The sequence below is a fragment of the Aspergillus fischeri genome, genomic scaffold, assembly GCF_000149645.3.
Source record: "Aspergillus fischeri NRRL 181 1099437636264 genomic scaffold, whole genome shotgun sequence".
Lineage (NCBI taxonomy): Eukaryota > Fungi > Ascomycota > Eurotiomycetes > Eurotiales > Aspergillaceae > Aspergillus > Aspergillus fischeri.
In genome coordinates this window covers 5,043,226-5,064,969 of record NW_001509762.1, presented here as the reverse complement: position 1 = coordinate 5,064,969, position 21,744 = coordinate 5,043,226, and the positions used below count along the sequence as shown (strand labels likewise).

General features: G+C 51.0%; 8 protein-coding genes across 8 annotated transcripts, besides 4 other annotated features; 4 read left to right on the top strand and 4 right to left on the bottom strand.

Moving 5' to 3' along the window:
* Positions 1-138: 138 nt before the first annotated feature.
* NFIA_089280 (serine/threonine-protein kinase RIO1) lies at positions 139-1,836 on the bottom strand (the record flags this gene model as incomplete). Its single annotated transcript, XM_001260867.1, has 1 exon — positions 139-1,836. The coding sequence occupies one exon, from the start codon at positions 1,834-1,836 to the stop codon at positions 139-141; it is 1,698 nt and encodes a 565-aa protein (XP_001260868.1).
* Positions 1,837-2,213: 377 nt separating this feature from the next.
* NFIA_089270 (chromosome segregation protein SMC) lies at positions 2,214-6,077 on the top strand (the record flags this gene model as incomplete). The annotated part of the gene is made up of 5 exons (XM_001260866.1): positions 2,214-2,251; positions 2,322-2,481; positions 2,533-3,743; positions 3,833-5,730; positions 5,785-6,077. 5 exons carry the CDS (start codon positions 2,214-2,216, stop codon positions 6,075-6,077), a joined length of 3,600 nt encoding a protein of 1,199 aa, XP_001260867.1.
* A 324-nt stretch (positions 6,078-6,401) lies between these two features.
* NFIA_089260 (GIG1 family protein) lies at positions 6,402-7,291 on the bottom strand (the record flags this gene model as incomplete). The annotated part of the gene is made up of 2 exons (XM_001260865.1): positions 6,402-6,976; positions 7,174-7,291. 2 exons carry the CDS (start codon positions 7,289-7,291, stop codon positions 6,402-6,404), a joined length of 693 nt encoding a protein of 230 aa, XP_001260866.1.
* Positions 7,292-7,382: 91 nt separating this feature from the next.
* Positions 7,383-8,975, top strand: NFIA_089250 (cytochrome b5 reductase family protein; the record flags this gene model as incomplete). The annotated part of the gene is made up of 4 exons (XM_001260864.1): positions 7,383-7,519; positions 7,921-8,069; positions 8,135-8,760; positions 8,826-8,975. The coding sequence occupies 4 exons, from the start codon at positions 7,383-7,385 to the stop codon at positions 8,973-8,975; spliced, it is 1,062 nt and encodes a 353-aa protein (XP_001260865.1).
* A 325-nt stretch (positions 8,976-9,300) lies between these two features.
* NFIA_089240 (phosphatidylinositol phosphate kinase family protein) lies at positions 9,301-10,384 on the bottom strand (the record flags this gene model as incomplete). Its single annotated transcript, XM_001260863.1, has 2 exons — positions 9,301-10,053; positions 10,112-10,384. The coding sequence occupies 2 exons, from the start codon at positions 10,382-10,384 to the stop codon at positions 9,301-9,303; spliced, it is 1,026 nt and encodes a 341-aa protein (XP_001260864.1).
* A 513-nt stretch (positions 10,385-10,897) lies between these two features.
* NFIA_089230 (arginine--tRNA ligase) lies at positions 10,898-13,209 on the top strand (the record flags this gene model as incomplete). The annotated part of the gene is made up of 4 exons (XM_001260862.1): positions 10,898-11,122; positions 11,195-12,489; positions 12,544-12,957; positions 13,149-13,209. 4 exons carry the CDS (start codon positions 10,898-10,900, stop codon positions 13,207-13,209), a joined length of 1,995 nt encoding a protein of 664 aa, XP_001260863.1.
* Positions 13,210-14,101: 892 nt separating this feature from the next.
* NFIA_089220 (putative ABC transporter) lies at positions 14,102-16,409 on the top strand (the record flags this gene model as incomplete). The annotated part of the gene is made up of 8 exons (XM_001260861.1): positions 14,102-14,273; positions 14,359-14,599; positions 14,656-14,914; positions 14,967-15,426; positions 15,478-15,557; positions 15,609-15,762; positions 15,826-16,103; positions 16,167-16,409. 8 exons carry the CDS (start codon positions 14,102-14,104, stop codon positions 16,407-16,409), a joined length of 1,887 nt encoding a protein of 628 aa, XP_001260862.1.
* Positions 14,278-14,329: a microsatellite.
* Positions 16,410-17,529: 1,120 nt separating the features above from the next.
* Positions 17,530-19,482, bottom strand: NFIA_089210 (uncharacterized protein; the record flags this gene model as incomplete). Its single annotated transcript, XM_001260860.1, has 1 exon — positions 17,530-19,482. One exon carries the CDS (start codon positions 19,480-19,482, stop codon positions 17,530-17,532), a length of 1,953 nt encoding a protein of 650 aa, XP_001260861.1.
* Positions 18,434-18,488: a microsatellite.
* Positions 19,483-19,647: 165 nt separating the features above from the next.
* Positions 19,648-19,684: a microsatellite.
* Positions 19,649-19,684: a microsatellite.
* Positions 19,685-21,744: the final 2,060 nt, after the last annotated feature.

Below are 21,744 nucleotides of genomic sequence, written 5' to 3'. Positions count from 1 at the left end.
TATATATATATATATGCATGCATCCAACCGTTACTTCATGAGAGTATTCCGTCATAAAGACCATAAACAATAAATTTCCCTGAGAAACCGTGGAGGATCCACAAATCTTTTCTAAATGCAAAGGATGACACGACTCGCTCATTTCTTCTTCCTGGACGAAGTAGAGACGAGCCGTTTTTTGAGATGCTTCGGCATCTTGTTTGCGCGTTGCTGACGCCTTTCCTCCTTGACCTTTTGCTTATGCTCACGTTTAGAGTCCTTATCCTCGAACCGCTTACCACGCGGTTGTTTTTTCGCAAACGGGTCTTCTCCGTCGGGCCCCTCCTCCGAATCGGATGCAGAGTCTGCGACTGAAACACCGCCGCTGGCATCTGATCCTTGATCATCCTCCCCATCCGGGATGTTCTTTGAGGCTGATTTACCACCAGCAAGGAGATCACGGTAGACAAGGTCCGAGCCTTCACCCGCCTGAACCTTTTCAGCGTCACGCTCAAAGTCGTAGACCTGCTCTAATGTCTGAGGGATGAACTGCTGACGGAAAACGGCGGTATCTTGCTCGGTTTCGGCTTGATCGGGCTTCAGTGTGTAGAGCTTTTCAATCGCGCCATGCATCTCCTCGCTCGCTTCAACGGTGGCAGGTCCGTCTGCGGTAACGATGAACTCGAAAACGGTACGTTCGGAGAGCGTCTCCACGCCCTTTCGGCTGAAGAAGTCGCTCACGTTCTTGATATCCATGCGCAAGAACTCCAAACTGCGAGGGTGATCGTGCTCCACGCTCTGGCTGACATCGATAATGTACAGCTTATTCTTGTGGTAAAGTATGTTGTACTCGCTCAAATCAGCGTGCACCAAGTGACATGTCTGGTACATCACACGCATATATCCGAGGAGCTCGATGTATAGCTCACGCCATCTTGTCTCAGGCTCTGGAGTGTCGAACTCGACATCCTTCAGACGAGGAGCTGGTAGACCTTTGGAGTTACCGACAAATCCCATGACAAGGACGTGCAGCCGCAGGTGAATTGGTTCCGGGCAGGGGATGCCGGCCGCGTAGATTCTTCGAAGGTTCCGCATCTCCTTCTCCGCCCACAACTTAACCATTGCTCGGTTGTTGCTTTTGTTGTATCCTTGTCTGAATCGGAATTCACCGGTAACGTACTTGTCTCTGTCCTTGAACACCAGAATACTAGTCTTGTAGACTTTAATGGCACGGTGATGTTGAGTCTCCTCCTCGTCGGGAAACCAGATGGCGTGGTAAACATTGGCTTCTTTACCCGTCGACAAACAGCCGTGAATCTCTGCAACGATATTCCGATTGATCATCTGCAACAGAATCATTCGCGTACGAGGATCAAGCACTTGCTCGGATGTTGCCCGGTCGGCCCTGTCGCCACCACGCTCACCACGAACCGCCAATCCAGACTGCATATGGTCGAGCTTGATCTTAGCCGCATGCCGAGTCAATGATTTCACCTGATCATCGACGGAGGCATATGTGTTGACGGTGGGTTTCTGGGTGTTCGTCTTCGGGTAGGTCCATTTGGGCGCATTGGGGTCGGCAGCTAGCTCGTTCACTTTTCGTTGACGGTTGTAAGCTTTGGTGAGATCTGCAGTATTCGATGATGTAAAGTCCTCCTCGTCCAGCTCTTCCTCGAAGATATCATCGTAGTATTCGTCCTCGTCCTCCTCGATTTCTTGCGCCTCGGGGTCTTGCCCCGCCATGGCGGGGACTGTGCCTTCAGCGTTCACATATCCTCTGTTGGGGACATATGTGTGGGAAGGAGACAGCCCATCTGCAAGGCTTATTGCCTGTGTGCTCGGGCCTTGAGTAGACATGACTATTAGAATGTCCTACTCGTTTGTACTGAGGATATTCAAGCAATCGAGTTGGGAACCGTGGTGCAACTCTTGCCGCCGACACTTTTTTTTTTACCATAACTCGGTGCGAACCATGTGTTGACTTCACCGCCCGGCAGAAGCCCCGCGGGCGAAAACGCGTAGCTTCAGTGGATGGTTGATCGGCCTCGCGTGTTTCGATGGTTCTTTACCGTCGCATGCGGAAGATCACCTTCACAGACTATTGCTTGTCTTCCATCGAAGGTAATCCTGACGGCCAAAGGCAGAGGTTCAGAGCGCCTTCTTTGAAACGCTGGCTGCGTGATGTTTTGGTTGCAATAGCTGTCATCTAAATTCTCGCGTCGCGCGCCTCGAAGATGTATGTCAAGCAAATAATCATTCAGGGCTTCAAAAGGTATGTCGCTCTTATCTGAACAAGCTCTAGAAAAAATTGAGAGTTGCGACTGATTCTTTTATGCCTCTAGCTACAAGGACCAGACGGTCATCGAGCCCTTCTCCCCAAAACACAATGTAATTGTCGGCCGCAATGGTTCCGGCAAGAGTAACTTCTTTGCTGCAATCCGCTTTGTCCTGAGCGATGCCTATACCCATCTTGGCAGGGAGGAGCGACAGGCCCTGCTTCATGTATGTGGCGCTCTGTCTCCTTCGATTGTTTCGCTGGCTCACGTTCACTAGGAAGGTTCCGGGTCTGCGGTGATGTCCGCCTATGTTGAGATCATTTTCGACAACTCCGACGACAGATTCCCTACTGGAAAGCCGGAAGTGGTTCTCCGCCGAACTATTGGTCTCAAGAAGGACGAATACACTCTTGATCGCAAAAATGCTACCAAATCCGATGTCATGAACCTCCTCGAATCGGCCGGTTTCTCCCGCTCGAATCCTTACTATATTGTGCCGCAAGGTCGTGTCACTGCGTTGACAAACATGAAGGATTCTGAACGTTTAAACTTGCTAAAGGAAGTTGCTGGTACTCAGGTCTACGAAGCGCGCCGCGCGGAGTCGTTGAAAATTATGCACGAGACGAACAATAAGAAGGCTAAGATTGATGAACTCTTAGACTTTATCAACGAGCGGCTCGCTGAACTTGAGGAGGAGAAGGATGAGCTGCGCAATTTCCAAGAAAAGGATAAAGAACGCCGGTGCTTGGAATACACCATCTACTCTCGTGAACAACAAGAAATTTCTGGCATCCTTGACAATCTAGAGGAACAAAGACAGACCGGCGTGGAGGACACAGATCTTAATCGAGACAGATTCATCGAAGGAGAGAAGGGGATGGCGCAAATCGACGCGGAGATTGCTGAGTGCAAGCAACAAATTGAATTCCTGAAAGTCGATAAGGCCCAGCTTGAAGACGAGCGCCGCGAGGCCTCGAAGGCCCTTGCACAGGTGGAATTGCGCGCCAAATCGCTTTCCGAGAACCAGGCTACAGCTCAAGTGCTCAAAGCACGCCATGATGAAGATCTCAAGACCGTCGAACGCGCGATCAAGGAGCGCGAGGCTGAACTCGAGGAACTCATTCCTCGCTTCAATGCAGTTAGAGACCAGGAAGACAACATCAAAGCGCAGCTCAATGAAGCCGAGACAACCCGCCAACGTCTGTATGCCAAGCAGGGTCGCAACTCGCGCTTCAGGAATAAGTCGGAGCGCGATAAATGGCTACAGGCCGAGATCAAGGAAAACCACACCTCTATTTCCACAGTACAGACCGTGATGGCGCAGACTCAGGAGGACATCAAAGAGCTTGAGAACGACATTGCGCTCCTGGAACCGGAAACGGAACGCTTGCGCCAACAAATTGATGGCAGGGGAGACACTGTCCATTCTGTAGAACAACAGGTTCAAGCTGCGAAGGACGAAAGGGATAGGTTGATGGACCAGAGGAAGTAAGTTCAATTTTTCATCTCTCCCTCCTCCTGCCTTAATTCCATTTGACCCTGAATGAACGAGCTCGATGTCTCTAACTGTTTTCAAGAGAACTGTGGCGAGAAGAAGCGAAGCTCGACTCGATTCTTGCCAACGCTTCAAACGAAGTGGACCGGGCAGAACGCACGCTTTCTCAGATGATGGACCACAATACCAGTCGTGGAATTGCGGCCGTGCGAAGGATCAAGCGTCAACACAACCTTGAAGGAGTTTATGGAACATTGGCGGAACTCTTCGAGGTGAATGACAGATATCGGACTGCGGTTGAAGTCACAGCTGGCCAGAGTCTGTTCCATTATGTCGTGGACACGGACGAGACTGCGACCAAGGTGCTTGAAATACTGCAGCAGGAGAAGGCTGGACGAGTGACTTTTATGCCCCTAAACCGACTCAGATCCAAGCCTGCCAATCTGCCTCGAGCGAGCGATACGATTCCAATGATCGACAAGCTACAATACGATTCTGCCTACGAAAAGGCTTTCAACCATGTGTTTGGCAAGACGATTATTTGCCCAAATCTTCAGGTTGCCTCACAATATGCTCGAAGCCATGGTGTAAATGCGATTACGCCCGAGGGCGATCGGTCTGATAAGCGAGGTGCGCTTACCGGTGGTTTCCACGACTCTCGGCAATCTCGACTTGACGCGGTGAAAAACCTCACGAAATGGCGGGATGGATATGAGAACAAGAAGAACCGAGGGGCAGAGATTCGGAAAGAGCTGGAGAAGTTGGACCAGGTCATTACGAAGTCTGTCGGTGAATTACAGAAGCTGGAGCAACAGAGACATCAGGTACAGCATAGTAGTGGACCGCTCCGGCAAGAGCTCAGAAGCAAACGGGATCTTCTCCAGAAGAAAAACGACAGTCTTGACGCCAAGCGCAAGGCTCTCCGCAATATCGAGACCAATTTGGCCGCGGTGAACGACCAGGTGAATGCATTTGAGGCGGAGCTGAAAACACCATTCCAGAAGGCGCTGAGCAATGAGGAAGAGGCGCAGCTCGAGTCACTCAGTGTCGTTGCTCAGGATCTTCGGCGGCAATATCAGGAACTCTCTGCTCAGCGAAGCGAGTTGGAGGCTCGAAAGTCGATCCTTGAAGTCGAACTTCGGGAGAACTTGAACCCCCGTCTCGACCAGCTTGTCAGCCGCGATACTGATATAGGAGATGATGATGGCCAGGGCAATCTGAAGGAGACCGAGCGGGAGATGAAGCGACTGCGCAAATCGTTGGAAAATCTCAGCCAACGCCTCCAGAAGGTGGACGAGTCTATTGAGAAGGCAAACGCTCAAGCAAATGAGCTCGAGAAACAGAAGGCCGAGATCCGTCTTGAACTAGAAGAGCTGGCGAGATCCATTGAAAAGCACCAACGTCGCATGGAAAAGAATATGCAGAAAAAGGCTGCCTTGACCAAGCAAGCAGCAGAATGTGCGGCAAATATCCGTGACCTGGGCGTGCTTCCAGATGAAGCGTTTACCAAGTACAAGCACACCGATTCGAACACCGTTGTTAAGAAGTTGCACAAGGTCAATGAGGCACTCAAGAAGTATTCGCATGTCAACAAGAAAGCGTTTGAGCAGTACAACAGTTTCACCAAGCAGCGCGAAACCCTAACCAACCGGAGAGAGGAACTCGAAGCATCGCAGAAGTCAATTGAGGAACTCATCTCAGTACTTGACCAGCGCAAGGACGAGGCCATTGAACGTACGTTCAAGCAAGTCTCTCGTGAGTTTGCCAGCATCTTTGAGAAGCTCGTCCCCGCTGGCCGTGGGCGCTTGATCATTCAGCGGAAGACCGACCGTGCTCTCCGACAAGAGGATGACATGGATTCCGACGACGAACGGGCTCAGCAGAGTGTCGAAAATTACGTCGGAGTGGGCATTAGTGTGAGCTTCAACAGTAAGCATGACGAACAACAGCGAATTCAGCAACTTAGTGGTGGTCAAAAGAGTAAGAGCTTCCTTTCCCGGGCACTCCGTTTGACTTACTGATGACTTTGAACAGGTCTTTGCGCACTTGCACTGGTCTTCGCAATCCAAGCCTGCGACCCGGCGCCGTTTTACCTGTTTGACGAGATCGATGCCAACCTTGACGCTCAATACCGAACCGCCGTTGCTCAGATGCTCCAGTCCATCTCGGAATCTACCAATGGACAGTTTATTTGCACCACCTTCCGTCCTGAAATGTTGCATGTGGCAGAGAAATGCTACGGTGTCAGCTTCCGGCAGAAGGCTAGTACGATTGACGTTGTGTCTAGAGAAGAGGCGCTCAAGTTCGTTGAGGAGCAGAAGACTTAAGAATAGCGCACCTGGACGGTGACCAATGACTGAACTTAATTATCCGAGTTTCTTCTACTCACTTGCTGGATTGGAGGATAGCAGGCGCACTATTAATAACATTTCTGCTATGGAGATCAGATTATATCCCTATTTTCGTTTGCGGTATCGGGCTGCTTTGTTTGTCGGGCATCTGTCTATATGTACTTTAAACTTAACCTAGTCTTCTTCCTCTACTTTCAGCCCTGGCATTTCATCAAGTCGAAGATCTATTCATTAGCATCATGACATCTAAATAGGAGATATAGCCTCGGTCTGTCTATGCATAGAACTCCATATAGAGTCCTAATTGGGAAGCCCGTCGCGAGGCGGTTCCTGCGTCCACTCGAAGAGGATGCTCTCCGGCACATCCCTGACAAGAACATGGATATGTTCCAGACTCCTCACACTCTGCAGTGCCGTCCAATTCTTGAACCACAGCACATGATCCTTAGGGTTGTTATACCCCTCCCTCGCCAGCCGCTCCACAAACGTCCTTTGCACAAACTCCTCGATCAGCGCGCGACTCTCATCCGTCAAGTCTCCACCGTGTTCCTGGACAGGCACAGGGGTGCGCAGCCACACGCACAAGTGCGCAATACCCGGGGCAAAACCGTATGGCCAGTCGTTGCGGAGGATCTTGTAATCCGAGGGATCGGCAAAAGGGATCGGGTTGTTGTAAGGGAGGACCGGCTCGCTGTCTGCCACGGCGGTGCCGCTGGAGTCACTGGTGCCAGCGGGTTCCGGTAAATGCCAGCCCAGACGACGCTTGCAGATGAAATTTGTGATGGAGCCGTATTGGGCCTTGGTGTCTCTGGACCAGGAGAGGTATCGGACTAGATCGGATGGTTTCCGCTTCAGAGCGCCGAGATCATTTCTTGCTGTGTGCGGGGAAAAGGCGAGCTATCAATAGGTACTCCCGTTATGTGTTTGTGATGCGGAACCGGAAGTGAGTGGTCGAGGAAGTGGAGAGGAGGAATGAGGGGGAGGGGAACTCGATGGGGGGGTGGTTGGGGGGGTGGTTGCCATCACTTGTTGATCGATCTATCAAGTACTAGGTAGGGTCTGGATCTCATACCGATGATATCTTTGAGGTTGTCCCAGTCGTGGGGGACGAATTGGTCGTCTGTCATGGCCAAGACCTCCCGGTCGGTGTCGGTGAGGTTAAAGGCAGGAGGTTCAGACGTTGTATCCATTATCGCTTTGAGAGATATCGTTTCTTGAGGTAAGCAAGACTTGATGTGATGCCGGAAATATTGTTCAAGACGGGCAATTATTAGTCTAGATATGGCTCAGGATCACTCGCACGAGGAATCCGACGGCTTACCCCAGGAAAGGAAAGCAAACCCCAACGCGCCTCGGATTCCGCGCCTGGTGCTACAGCGGAATTGCAGGGGAATCCTTGAGCTGAGCTGTTGTTTATCGTGAGATCTGAGCTCAGTTATACAATAAATTATGGTTTGGACCCTGTATTCCTGCGTACACATGATATCTACATCCAACTTAAATCTTAAAAAGGATATGGGGTCAACAATGGGACGTTGAGGGGATGTCAGTTACCGCCAGCTCCACCCCAGCAAAGATAAAATAAAACAGAACCCCGGCTGCCGAGCCATCTCCGTCGTGGATCTCTCTTTTTCCCTTCCCTTGCCCCCAACCGCACCTCTCCAGTTCTCCTTCCTCCTCTCCTTCTTTATCTTCAACCATTTTTACCAACCGGAGGATTGTCCGAGATGAGGTATATACTTTCTTCATCTTCTGTCCTCGTCAATTCCAATTTTGTGGGCATCTAGATCTAGCTAATATTCCTCATCACATGTCGCAGTGCATTGTCATCTGAGAATATCAATGGGGTCTACATCCCCTCGGCCCTCCTCATCTTCGGCACTTTTATTGTGAAGAAGGAGTTTGTCCCATATGCAGTGGCTCTGACCGCTATCCTGGCTGGATTGAAGCTGTTCACAGGCGGCAGCAGTACGTGCATCTGTTTCGGACCACAACTAATTTCAACGTACTGACAAACAATCTCGCCTCGGCAGAGCCCAGAAAAGTTCTCAACCCTACCGAGTTCCAGGAATTCGTTCTCAAGGAGAAAACCGACATCTCGCACAATGTTTGCATCTATCGCTTTGCCCTCCCCCGTCCCGCCGATATCCTGGGTTTGCCCATTGGTCAACACATCTCCCTCGCTGCCACTATCGAGGGCCAGCCGAAAGAGGTTGTCCGCTCCTACACTCCCATTTCTTCGGACAATGAGGCCGGTTACTTTGATTTGCTCGTGAAGGCCTATCCCCAGGGTAACATTTCCAAGTACTTGACCACCTTGAAGATTGGCGATACCATGAAAGTGCGCGGTCCCAAGGGTGCCATGGTCTACACTCCAAACATGTGCCGTCACATTGGTATGATTGCTGGTGGTACTGGTATCACCCCCATGTTGCAGATCATCAAGGCCGTTATTCGCAACCGCCCCCGCAATGGCGGCAACGACACCACCAAGTTGGACCTGATCTTCGCCAATGTCAACCCAGATGACATCCTCCTTAAGGAGGAGCTGGATAAGCTGGCTGCCGAGGATCCGGACTTCAACATCTACTATGTTCTGAACAACCCTCCTCAAGGCTGGACCGGTGGCGTTGGATTTGTTACTCCCGAGATGATTAAGGTTCGCATCATTCCTCCGCATGTTGACTAGATTGGTTCTCTTGCTGATACTCATATCTTCCACAGGAACACCTCCCTGCGCCTGCCAGCGACGTTAAGATTCTGCTCTGCGGTCCTCCTCCTATGATCAGCGCGATGAAGAAGGCTACCGAGTCGCTCGGTTACACCAAGGCTCGCCCCGTCAGCAAGCTTGAGGACCAGGTCTTCTGCTTTTAGGTTACGAAAAGCGATGCGAATCTTGATATCCATGCTTGTCTTTTGAGCCTGGTTTCGTTTGCACGTTTTGCATTCCGAGAGCAGATGTCTTGGTCAGGCGTCCGCTCCTCCTATAGTATATGTCTGTGAAACTCTTCGATAGAGCTGTCTGGCTGGGCAGGGAAACAGCTTCATGAGTCAGTGATTAGATCAAAAGCATTGTACGGCCCATAGTGAGAGCCGCGGCGCTGTTGTATTAGCATGAACTACGATTATGAGGTGTATCTAGGTACTAATATCTGTTGTATCATTTGCCGCACGGCTAGGATCATTCTCATTCTCAAGATCAATGCACCTCCAGCAGCTCATCGACCATGTCCAAGAATTTCTGTCGGTATTCGTCTGCCGTCGTTGTGATCGTCATGGGCCCCTGGCGCCCGATAACATTAAAGGTTTGCACCACTGTAGTCATAGCCTGCGCATGCAGCTTGTGTTTCGCCCAGAAGAAATCCAAGATTACCGCGCGGTACTTCCACTTCCCATCAAGAGACTGGAATCCTACGCGCCAAGGATTTTTCTTTCCCACCACGCCGGGATTGGAGGACGCAGGGTAACGGATCAGAAAGAGTGAGTAGTCAACAGCATTTGCTGACTGAAGGAAGCGAGTGTCGGCTTCGAGTACTTTTCGAAACCTTTCATAATCCGACTGCCGCATGTGTATCTTATCCTCAAACTTATCAGCTAGCCTATTCAGGGTCTCTTCGCTGACCAACGGATCCGGTAGTAAGTCCCGCTCCGGGTAGAAGTAATCGATTGGTTTCAAATCATACGTCTCCCAGTCGTCCTTGGCAGAGTCCTCGTCCTTCCCGACTAGCATATTCTCCATGATGATATGATGGGCCGGCGTGGTCTTCAAGATGCTTCCGATGGTTCTGTATGGTGCATACACATAATCTGTTATCCAGACCAGGATTGAGTCTGCATGAGTGCTCATGTACTCGTAGTACGGTTCGAGGAGGTCTTCTCGGAAGAAGGAGTGTTCGAAATGTCGCGGGAGACTCTTGACGAGAAACTTGTTGTTGGATGTGGAAAAGAATGTCTACACTATGTTAGACTCGAGCACCGCTCACCCGTATGTTGTTTCCTAGTCAACATACTGATCCGGACAACCCCAAATCCCCCATCGGCTTCAATGGTAGGGTCTTTTTCTCGCTGAGGAAACACGCTTTGTACTCCACCTCGTCGATCTCCCAGACATCATTGCGAAGCTTGCGGAACAGTTCGTCGCGGTACCTGATGAGTCTGATATAGAAGATACTGAAGAATGCTAGGATACGTCCAAGCAGTGACTTGCGAAACGCTTTCGGGTCACGAAACAGCGCAAGCTGGATGGACTTGGCCAAAGCTGAGTGACGGCGACTTCCTGTCATGGTTAAAATGCTGTTTGCTTAGTCGCATAATCAGCCAGGGCGGCATTGTGAGTGACATATTTGAAGCGTCGCGAAGATTGCTCTTGTACCTCTGGTACAATATCGGGAACAGGTTGTTGAAGTCTGGTGACGTCAGCAGCGATGCCCAGCCTGCGAGTAGGGCTCAGATTGCGCACGTGATACTGGAGAGGAGACTGGTTGAGTCACCGCCTTGGGCAGAAGCTGAATTGCCGCTTTGAGTCAACGAAGGAAAAAGTTGTTCCCCTCGCGAGGTTTAAAGATTCCCCTCCGTCTATGGGTCGTTATCTGCTTAGCGGGGCCCGGCGATTTTCAAGCGACATTTTTCTGACTGTTCGATCCTACAGTCCACTGCAAAGTCGCTTTCCTTCCTACTTTCGTACCTCTACTGATCTTCAATTTAATACCCCACGTCCGTCCCTCTACCCTCGAGCCTTCGGTACCTCCGCTTCGCTGTACGCGCTCTCCGGGAAGCCCTCGAAATTAGTCGCAGCTATGGCATCTGCCGCTGACCTTCCTGTCGCCGTTGAGGGCCTGACTCTCCAGTCTACCGCTGAGACCTCCAAATTCCCCAACTGCTACCCCTCGTTAAATCCTGTCGACGCCTACAGAGTGCACATTGCGGAGAAGCTGGGTGCCGCAGCTGGCATCGAGCCCGAGAAGCTTTACCCCAAGCTGCAATGGACCAATACACTGGACAAGGGTGACTTGGTTCTGCCGGTACGGACTATGCGTGATCCACCAAGCTAGAGACAAGGGACGAGCGAAGGTTAACATAGGTCAATGCCCTAGGTTCCATCTTTGCAAATCAAGAAGAACCCCCAAGAACTGTGCAAGGAGCTTGCAGAGAAGTTCCCCGAGTCCGATCTAGTTGCGCCTCCTGTACCCTTTGGCGTTCATCTGCAGTTCTTTTTCAAACCCGAACCTCTCACCAAGACCGTCATTTCCCGTATTCTGAAGGAGAAGGCTACATTCGGTACCAATGGTAACCAGGGTCTGCGAGACCCCGCGGATCCTTCCAAGGGAAAGAAGAGAATCATTGTCGAGTTCTCGTCACCTAACATCGCCAAGCCCTTCCATGCTGGTCACCTTCGGAGTACCATCATCGGAGGTTTCCTGGCGAATCTCTACACCGTTATGGGTTGGGACGTCATCAAGATGAACTACCTTGGTGATTGGGGAAAGCAATATGGTCTCCTTGCCAACGGTTTTAAGCGCTTTGGTAATGAGGAGGAGCTGCTCAAGAACCCTATCAACCACTTGTTCGATGTCTACGTCAAGATCAACCAGATTGTTGCCCAGCAGGAGGGTCCTATCAAGGAGTTGAAGGAGCAGATCAAGGCCAAGAAGGAGAAGAATGAGGATGTGTCTGTGCTCGAAGCTGAGCTTGCCAAGCTCGTTGATGTTAGCGAGGACGAAAAGGCTCGTCGTTACTTCAAGAGCATGGAGGATGGGGACCAGGAAGCTCTCGCCCTCTGGCGACGATTCCGTGACCTCAGTATCGAGAAGTACAAGCAGACCTATGCTCGTCTCAACATTGACTTTGATGTCTACTCTGGAGAGTCTCAGATCAAAAACGAGAGCATGACCGCCGCCTACGAGGCTATGGAGAAGGCTGGAGTTTCCGAGAAGTCCGAGGGTGCTGTCATCGTCGACTTCACCAAGCACGGCGCTAAGAAGCTCGGAAAGGCCATCATTGTCCGCAAGGACGGCACTCCTCTGTACCTGACCCGTGATATTGGAGCTATCATGGAGCGTGATGAGGCCTACCACTTCGATAAGATGATCTACGTGGTCGCCGCGCAGCAGGATCTCCACTTGGCTCAACTCTTCAAGATCACAGAGCTGATGGGCCGCAAGGATGTGGCCAGCCGCTGCCAGCACATCAACTTCGGTATGGTCCGTGGTATGAGCACCCGTAAGGGTACTGTCAAGTTCTTGGATGACATCCTGAGGGATGTTGCGGACAAGATGCACGAAGTCATGAAGGGCAATGCCGAGAAGTACGCGCAGGTCGAGAACCCCGAAGAGACGGCGGATATTCTGGGTTTGACCTCGGTCATGGTACAGGACATGACCGGAAAACGGTGTGTATATTTCGCTCCTCACCTTGGTTAGCCGACGACACTAACAGACTGCAGTATCAACGGTTATGATTTCAACCTTGATGCGATGACCTCATTCGAGGGTGACACCGGTCCTTACCTGCAGTACGCGCATGCCCGTCTCTGCTCCATTGTCCGCAAGTCGGGCCTGAATGTTGAAGAGCTGGACTCTGCCAACCTTGACCTTCTGACGGAGCCACACGCCGTCGACCTCGTCCGTCTGCTGGCGACCTGGCCGGATGTGCTGCTGAACACTACCAAGACGCTTGAGCCAACCACCATCCTCACCTACCTGTTCCGTATGACACACATTCTCAGCTCCAGCTACGACGTGCTCAAGGTCGTGGGAAGCGAGCCCGAACTTAAGAAGGCCCGTATGGCGCTGTACGAGGCGGCCAGGCAAGTATTGCACAACGGCATGAGGGTTCTGGGTCTCAGCCCTGTTGAACGGTACGTGATCGCCTTGAATCTAGGAAGACGACTTGGACTAACATTTTACCCTTTTTTCCAGCATGTAAATGGCCCAATGAAAGAGAATATGAATACTAAAATGAAGACTTCTTATTACTGAATACCAAATATGTTATCGCTCTTGCTTATGTACATGTCAGGCATCAATCTCACGTAAGCCTGCAAACCAGATATACCAACGCGGTTCGAAGAAACTTCGAACAGAGGCTTCAGTTCAACACAGTAGATTGAGTGATCGAGACATTCCAACGCTTGGAGCAACAATTCAATAATCTAGATGAAGGAGGGTTAGCACAAACAACGGGCAAGACTACCAAAAGCAACCATACATAACGCAGCCATTCTCCGCTAGTCACTGGAGGAATAGCAAAAGCCAGGGTCAGTTCGGGCTTCAAATTCACTCTGTTCTAGAACTGTGACCAACAGACTGTAGCGTTACATGCCGCTTACTGCACAATGCCCACAGCGGGCGCAGTAAGTGGCTAACGGTCATTACTCGTTACCATCTGCATAGCTTGCTAGCACTACGGCTAAGACCGAGACTACTGTATTATCATCTCCAGCAAGGGTCATGATTAGCCGCCCCGTTGGTCGCTCAGCTGCTAAGTAGCTGCATATTTTTCCACGTCGTGGCAGTCCTCAAGTGTACTTTGTGTGTCAGCGCGCAAGGCACATACATGCTGTACCACGATCACCTCGAAGATTAGCATGGTAAGGGGTATCGGACGAGATCAGCGGACAAATTCCTCAGTCCGAGACGGGGTTATCAGATTTGGAAAGAATGAATTATAGACCGATAGATCCCATGGATAACGAGGTGGTAGACGGCGACTGGGCCTGGAATGGGATACCTGAGGCTCCGTCGGCGTCTCGGGGTCTTCGGGGTGGATGTTCTTCTACCTTGATGGGCTGTGGGTAGTATCAATCTACGGAATGAGCTGCATGAAATCTAGTCGACTGTGGCTGCGAACCATTGATCTCATCACACATCGACCCTTGTTTTACTTAACTTTAAGAATCATTAAAAAAATGTCATATCTCCCTCCGCTGTCTTCTTTAGTCCCGCTCTTCTCTCCGTTTATACTTCCAACCGCAAAGTCACCTGACTCAGTTGTTGTTCACCATGGGTACAGATATGATCGGTCCTGACCTGGAGAGAAACGATAGAGACCAGTTTCTGGTCAATCGTACAGTCCACAACTTCGCCTGGAATGACTTGACGGTCACCGTCAAGGACCGCCGGACGAAGAAGCCGCTCAACCTGATTGAGGGTATCAGTGGGAGTATTCAGCAGGGTATGCTATTTCCATACTATTATTGCTGCTATTTCCATACTATTATTGCTGCTATTGAAACTGGCGGGGCTGACATTTGCCAAAGGTGAACTGGTTGCTTTGATGGGCCCCTCGGGATGCGGCAAGACGACTTTGCTAAATGTGCTCGCACGCCGGGCAGCTACATCGGGCGCGAAGACCACAGGGGAATGCTACGTCAATGGAGGGGCGCTCGACAATGCCACCTTTGGTCGGATCACTTCGTACGTGGAGCAGGAGGACGCTCTGATCGGCTCGTTGACGGTGCAGGAGACGTTGAAGTTTGCTGCGGATCTCTCGCTGCCAAGGTATGCTTCCAATCATCGTTCTCTGTGCTACAAGGCTTACGGACAGGGGCCTGCAGCTCTGTTTCAAAAGCGCAGCGACGTGACCGTATTCAGACTCTATTGGAGTCCTTTGGTATTCTAAATCAAGCTGCGACGCTGGTTGGAACTCCAATCCGAAAGGGTATCAGCGGAGGTCAGAAACGGCGAGTAAGCGTCGCAAGCCAACTGATCACCTGTCCGAAGATTTGTTTTCTGGATGAGCCGACTAGCGGTCTGGATTCGACGGCGAGTTACGAGGTGATTTCATACGTCAAGGAATTGGCGGTAGCCAACAATGTAAGACGAATGCCGTTACTGGTGGGAGACTGGACTGACGCAGGTCTCGCAGCTCATCGTCATCGCAAGTATCCATCAGCCGTCGACAACCACATTCCAGCTCTTCGACAAATTGCTTCTTCTGTCCAAAGGCAAGACCTGCTACTTTGGCCCCGTTCCTCAGATATCGACCTATTTCGGCAGTATCGGGCATCCCATCCCGTTGAACACGAATCCCGCAGAGTTCATTCTCGACATTGTCAGCTCCGACTTCTCCGATACAAAAGAAGGCAATGCCGCGGAGCGAGTGCAGCATATCCAGGAATCCTGGTTGCAGTCCGCCGAGCGGAGGGCCGTGGACAACCACATCTCGCAGTTGATCAAGCACCCCGAGCAGGACGGGAAGAAGATCACAATGGGGGAGCTCTCTCGGCCAAACACTACGAGTATCACCTGGTCACTTTTGCACCGCTCTTTCATCAAGAGCTACCGCGACGTTGTGGCGTATGGCATCCGCATCGTCATGTATCTGGGTAAGTAACTGTCCCGGGAACCATGCTCAGGAGCAAGCTAACTCAAGCTAGGGCTGGCCATCATGATGGGCACTGTCTGGCTACGCCTACATGAATCACAAGAGTACATCCAGCCCTTCATCAACGCAATCGTAAGTAATTCTTGCTCCTCTTCCGAATGACGCTCACACTTCGATGTCCAGTTCTTCGGATCCGCGTTCATGAGCTTCATGGCCGTAGCCTACGTGCCCGCCTTCCTCGAGGACCGCGCAACCTTCATCAAAGAGCGAGCAAACGGCCTCTACGGCGCCCTCCCATTCATAATCTCCAACTTCATCATCGGCCTTCCCTTCCTCTGTACGTCCCCTCCTCTTCCCCCACACACCTTCCCCTCCCTTCAATCTAATTGCCACTGCACAGTCCTAATCTCAATCCTCTTCTCCCTCGTCGCCTACTGGCTCTCCAACTTCCGCTCCGACGCAGTCGCCTTCTTCACATGGGTCATGTGGCTCTTCCTCGACCTCCTAGCCGCCGAATCCCTCGTCGTCTTCGTCACCTCCATCTTCCCCAACTTCGTCATCGCGCTTGCCCTCGTCGCCTTCGCTAACGGCCTCTGGATGAGCGTCGGCGGGTTTCTAGTCTCCCCGACTATTCTTAACCCGTTCTGGAAATATGTTTTTCATTATATTGATTATCAGGTACCCCCACCCATCCTTTTCCAAGCTGCAGATTGTGGAAGGCATGTTGCTGACTACCGCTAGGCATACGTCTTCCAGGGCATGATGGTCAACGAGTTCTCGCGCAGGACGTACTCCTGTGGCGACGGGTGCCACTGTATGTACCAGACCGATCTTGCATCGCAGTGCCGTATCCGAGGAACCGGTGTGCTTGAGTCGTATGGGTATGCGACTGGGCGGACTGGGAAGTGGGTGGGAATATTGATCGGGATTATTGCCGTGTATAGACTGTTCGGCTGGATTGCCCTGGTTCTGAGACGGAGTTGAGCTGTTGCGATTGTACTTGGGGTTCAGTGGTTTCTTGGCTTGTTTCCTTGCTGCGATTTCGTTTATTGTCTATATATAGAGTTATCTCGGTTGGTGTGATTAGAGACTAGGACCTTTTATATTCAGGTGAGGTTTATCGATGTGATCCATTGAATTAATCGTATTGAATATGGAATGCACCGACTGGTTTCTACAAACCTATCGGCGGTATAATTGTATCAAAAGACCGGTCGTCCGGGCTTGTGTTAAATGGCGAAGAGTATTCGAAAGGGATGGCCTTGGAAGGGGATGAAATAGAAGGAAAAGTACATCACGACTTCGAGGTGAGAAAACTGACCATCCACCGACTACGAGTAAAGTCGGGACCCTCAGGTAAAGCACAAGTAGGAGAAGAAAGGTACAGGTATCGCTAATGGGACATGAAAACTCGAAATTAAATAGTCATTGGCGACGAACAAACAACTCGGGGTATACCTTCTCCGTCGATTCTAACTTTGTCTTCAAATGCTGATAACCACGAAAGACAACGCAAACAGACAGACATGCATAAGGAAACACATGAGGGCCATCCAAGGCGATTATACAAACCAACGACACTCGCAGAGGGGCATGACGGAGCATAAACATAAACGCATCAACATGAATCATTGCAGGTCATCAGAATCGTACAATCGTTTCGCCGTGATGGGCGTGATCGGTCGGAGTCATTTGACACCATCCATCCTCTGCGCGTAAAATCAAACAATAGAAACAAAGAGCCGCCCCTTAACCAAAAAAAACCACGGAAATGCAATGAGATCTTTTCGAATCATCAGCGAGCCTCCCCACTTTTTCGATCAAAATGACAAGCACGGATGGATCATAAGGTGGTCGGCGATCTCGGTGATTTCCGAACCCATTTTTTCTTCCCGTAAACAAAACCCGAACCTAAAAGAAAGCAGAGAAACTTTTGGTAAACTGCTTCACCACCTGTTCCTGGCAGAGTTGCTTCTGCACAAAGCATAGACCTTGAGGAGGTAGGCAATTCGAGCAAGAAAGAAACGTCTATAAGTGAGCTCAACCAAGAGAGATGACAAGACAAAGCATCAAAGGAGGACAGCGGGCGTCAAGGCGAGGTGGCCTAGTATCGCCCGCTGTAAGTCGATCGACTGGATCGGTGACTGGCCTTGTCGGACCGCCGGTCACCTCGGGGACGCCGCGCGTCTTCCAGTTCCCTTCGGGAAACGCTGCCAGTATAATCGGAGCCGCCGGTGAGATACTTCTTCGGTCGCTTGCCCTCGATGTTCAGCTCAACCGCTCCCGTGTCGCCAGTCCGGACGCTGATCCTCTTTCCCCCGACAGACTTTTGAGTGAAACTCATAGTCACACCATTCATGGTCATGACAATGTTATCGTCTTCCTCCGGCTTGGCCTCGCCGCTGCTACCATTTTGAGTGCGAGCATCACTACCTCGGCTGCTACGGCTCTTCTGACTTCCGCTGTCACTTTCCGCACGCTGCGATGTTTTGGCTTTGCGCAGGGCATCCGCGGTAAGTGGCACCGCTACGGCTTTGCCTGACCTCGACGCCTGATACTCTTCCGCCTCTCGCTGCTTATCCTCGATATCGCCGCCTGAATTGTAGTCATAGACAGTTGTCCGTTGGCGACGAGCACCTTCGATGGCAATCCGAGCCGGGCGCACGGAGTCATGATAGGACGTAGAGCGTCTGCTACCCCTCAGACTCTGGCTTCGCTCGGGAACCACGGTCTCGCGTGAAGACCGCCGGTATCCGTAGCTCGGAAGCGCGTCTTCCATCTCCGATAGATCAAAGCTTCTGGATGAGCGGCGCTCCGAGGTGAGAGACGTGGTTGTTGCTGACTTTCGTGGTGGATCGGGGCGTTTCTGAATGACGTGCGGCCGGGTGTTATTTTTAATCGGCGGAGGCGGCATGCGATAATAATCTTCATCGCGATTATGAGATGACTGAGAAGGAAGGCGTGGTCGGGTCCGGACGGGAGGAGGAGGTGGCGGTTCGAGTAGTTGCTCGTCTTCACTGTCATCGTCGTCTTCTTCATCGTCGTCATCCTCGCTCTCGTCGTAAGGCGGGGTGGGAGGCACATGATCCACGACAGGCGGTCCATAAAGAGAAGGGCGCCGCGCACGTGGCTGCTTCTCTCTAGTCTTGGAGACCGCTCGTTCCTGGTGGTGGTCGGTTGGAGGAAGAGCCGGAAACTCTTGTGCTCCATAATACGGGGACTGTTGGGCATAATGCGAGGCTGCATAGGACGGGCTATTGGCATAAACGGGTGAAGCCAGCGGAGGCCCGGCTTCGTAGCGACTCATAGGGGACGGGGTATACACCATGGGCCCCATACCTGGCATCATCCCATGAAAGCTCGACGGACGAGCATTCGAGTGATACGAGTTGGAGCGACCGGAACGGGCGGAGGGACGGCTGCTGTGAGAGACATGAACGTCCTGGATGACGGACGGGGGGTATCGGCTCTGTGGTGATGGTGGCGGCGGAGGATAGTCGTAAACTGAGGGCGGCGGTTGCGAAACATAGTAGGGATGTTCCATCCGTCTCGGTTCTATTGGCGTTGAGGCATGATACAATCCTTGATCGCAATCCCGGCAGGTACCTGGGACGTGACGCACATAAACACTGTCTCGTCGTGGGGGCCTGGAAGGGGACCGCTGAACTGGAGCAGCAGCGTAATGGCTGGAACTGGGATAGGTTCCCACCTGCATCTTGTCGTCACGCACAGGGCGTGCAGGCTTTTCTTTTGCACGATCTTTGCGAGAGGAGCGAATTTTTTCAAGGTCGGCTCGCTTGAGCGTGGAGTCGAGTTTAAGAGGGACAGGACTTTTCCGGCCCGATGGGCCAGATTGGGCGCTATTGACGGTGGCGGCTGTGCGACTGGAGTATCCTGAATCACTGGCACCATCAACCAAGGGCTCAAGTCCAGATCTCAGGTTAGCCTTGGAGCGTTTTGCAGCGATGTGAGCAACTTGACGGGTTTCGGGGAGAATGACGTTTGCGTCTTCGTCGTACTCCTCAACGAAGGCAGCATGAGGCACTTTGCCAGTCATGACTTCAAGGCAACGGCCAAGGCCCAGGTTGGGTCCCTAACTAAAGGGGAGGGGGCTGGTAGGGAAGGACACAGTGGATGACGTGAAACGTGGTGATCCAGCAGGCTTCGGATTGCTTAGTCGATTAACAGGAGCCACCACTGCTGCTCCTTCAGGTTGACTCAGTTTTTGTTTTTTTTTTTTTTTTTTTTTTTTTTCTTTTCCCCTTCCCCTTTTGTTTTGAATTTCCTCCTTTATTTTACCCTTTCGCCTTACCCAATATGGGTAATATGGTAAAATTCTCCGCTTCGTGGTTTGTTCCTTCAATCCACTTTCTGCGATGGTCCGAAAATGTAGAACGACCTGCAGGTCAGGCAAGCAGTAGTAGAGTGACGGCGCGCGTCTAGATCGCAGTCTGTCAGCGCCGGGCAGTGGATGCAAACTGGTAGTCGTCCTTCAAAGCCTGCAATGTCTCCATCGAATAAATTTTTTCTTTTTTTCCTTTCCTTTTCCTTCAAGGAGATACTAATGAAAATGGAGCAGACAGCGAGTGAAGCCGGCGTTGGTTGGTCCGACGCACGAAAACTCTCCAGCTGTGGTGGACGGAAGAGGCGGTGGGTCGACAAGCAGAAGGAAGTGGCAGATACGGAGCAGAAACGGAGACTGACGGGAGAAAAGAAAAGAGGAGAAGCGTGCAGTGAAAGATCTGGCGAACGGTGAATGGAGGAATGGCGAAAGGAAAAGTCGCCTGGCTGCAGAGTGTAGACGCAGACCAAGCGTGTAACCAGTAGTCTGTCCTAGTAGTGTACCGGTTGGGTGTTCGTTTCTTTCCAGGTGATTTGGCCTTGACGAGTTGACGAGTAGATGAGGCCCGTACTCCGAAGACCGCAGTAGGCTTGAAGGTGGGGTTGGGACGCAAAGAAGAAAATGTGGTGAACTAGTAACTGTGGAGAATGGAGGAGGAGAGTTTAGATAGGTAGATGGACAGAAAGAGGAAGACAGATTGACAACGCGATGGAACAGATCCAGTCAGGGTGACGATACGTATATAATTGGGCAGAATGATAGGTAGAGTAACCAAGGAGGACGATCTGTAAAAGACAATATGAAGACTTGACAGAGAGGGGGAAAGTGAAGGAGGAGAGGAAAAAGAGGCTGCAAGGACAAAGATACGCGCAGATGGACGCAAAGTCTTTTTAAGTCGTTTGTTACCCAACGGAAGGAAAATAATAATAATGGGCAATAAGCAAAGCAAAAAGCTGATCGTGAAGAAACGGCAATCAAAAGACAGCAAGAAGTATACCCGAATGGACGAGGGGATTTTCCTCACCTTTTTTTCTCTTTCTGTTCTTCTTGACCAGTGATGGCTGAGAATGAAGGAAATGATTCTCAACAATACCTTAGATCTAATTGTTTTCAACAGCAACTGTGTGGAAGTACGGAGTACAGAGTTGCTGTAATCCCTCGAATTGTCAGCGAGGTGGGGAGGCGTTGGAAGAGAGAGTGGCAACCGAACGATGCCTGATCTGCCACTAACCAGGTACCTATCTTAGATTAGAATGCTTTAATATGTCTAGAGAGATTGAGGACAGAGAAAAGAATTTGAACCGATGAAACTGTGTCTATCGGAATTCGATAGCCTAGAATAGTTTGCTACTAGTAGTAATATAAGAATGCTCGATGCCATCTGAATCTACGTCACTACAACCTGCGAATACTTATCCCTACTTTTGGCAAGGTTACTGAAGCATCTACAGTTGAGTCAGTCGACAGTCATACTCTCCAGCAGGCAGAACTCACCAGAAGCCTATTGTGCACAGGTGATTGTCCCATTGGACCGTGGCCCAAAACACATTCCGATGGGCCACAGAATGACCATGGAAGACCCAGGATCAATGAGGTTCGGATCTCAACTAACTACGGAGTACAAAACGATAGAGTCATACAGTCATCCTACCACATATTTATTAGGAAGTGATGATAAGAAGTCTACATTGAGCAAGACCAAATACTGCTAGTAATCGTAGTACCCGACGTTGTATCAAAATTGGATAAGGCAAAACAATGAGATCCCTGGCTCCGAACGGAACCAACCATGGAACAGACACAAGTGACACAACACAACCATCTCCACTACTCTACCTTACCCTTACCTTTACTCAACTGTCTGTCCTCCAAAAATGATAACAATAATGCCCTCTGTCTTGGATCCTGTGACCAGATGGATCATTTGATTTTGATAATTGTAGAAGAATTTAACCCTCCTTTTTTCCCTTTCAATTC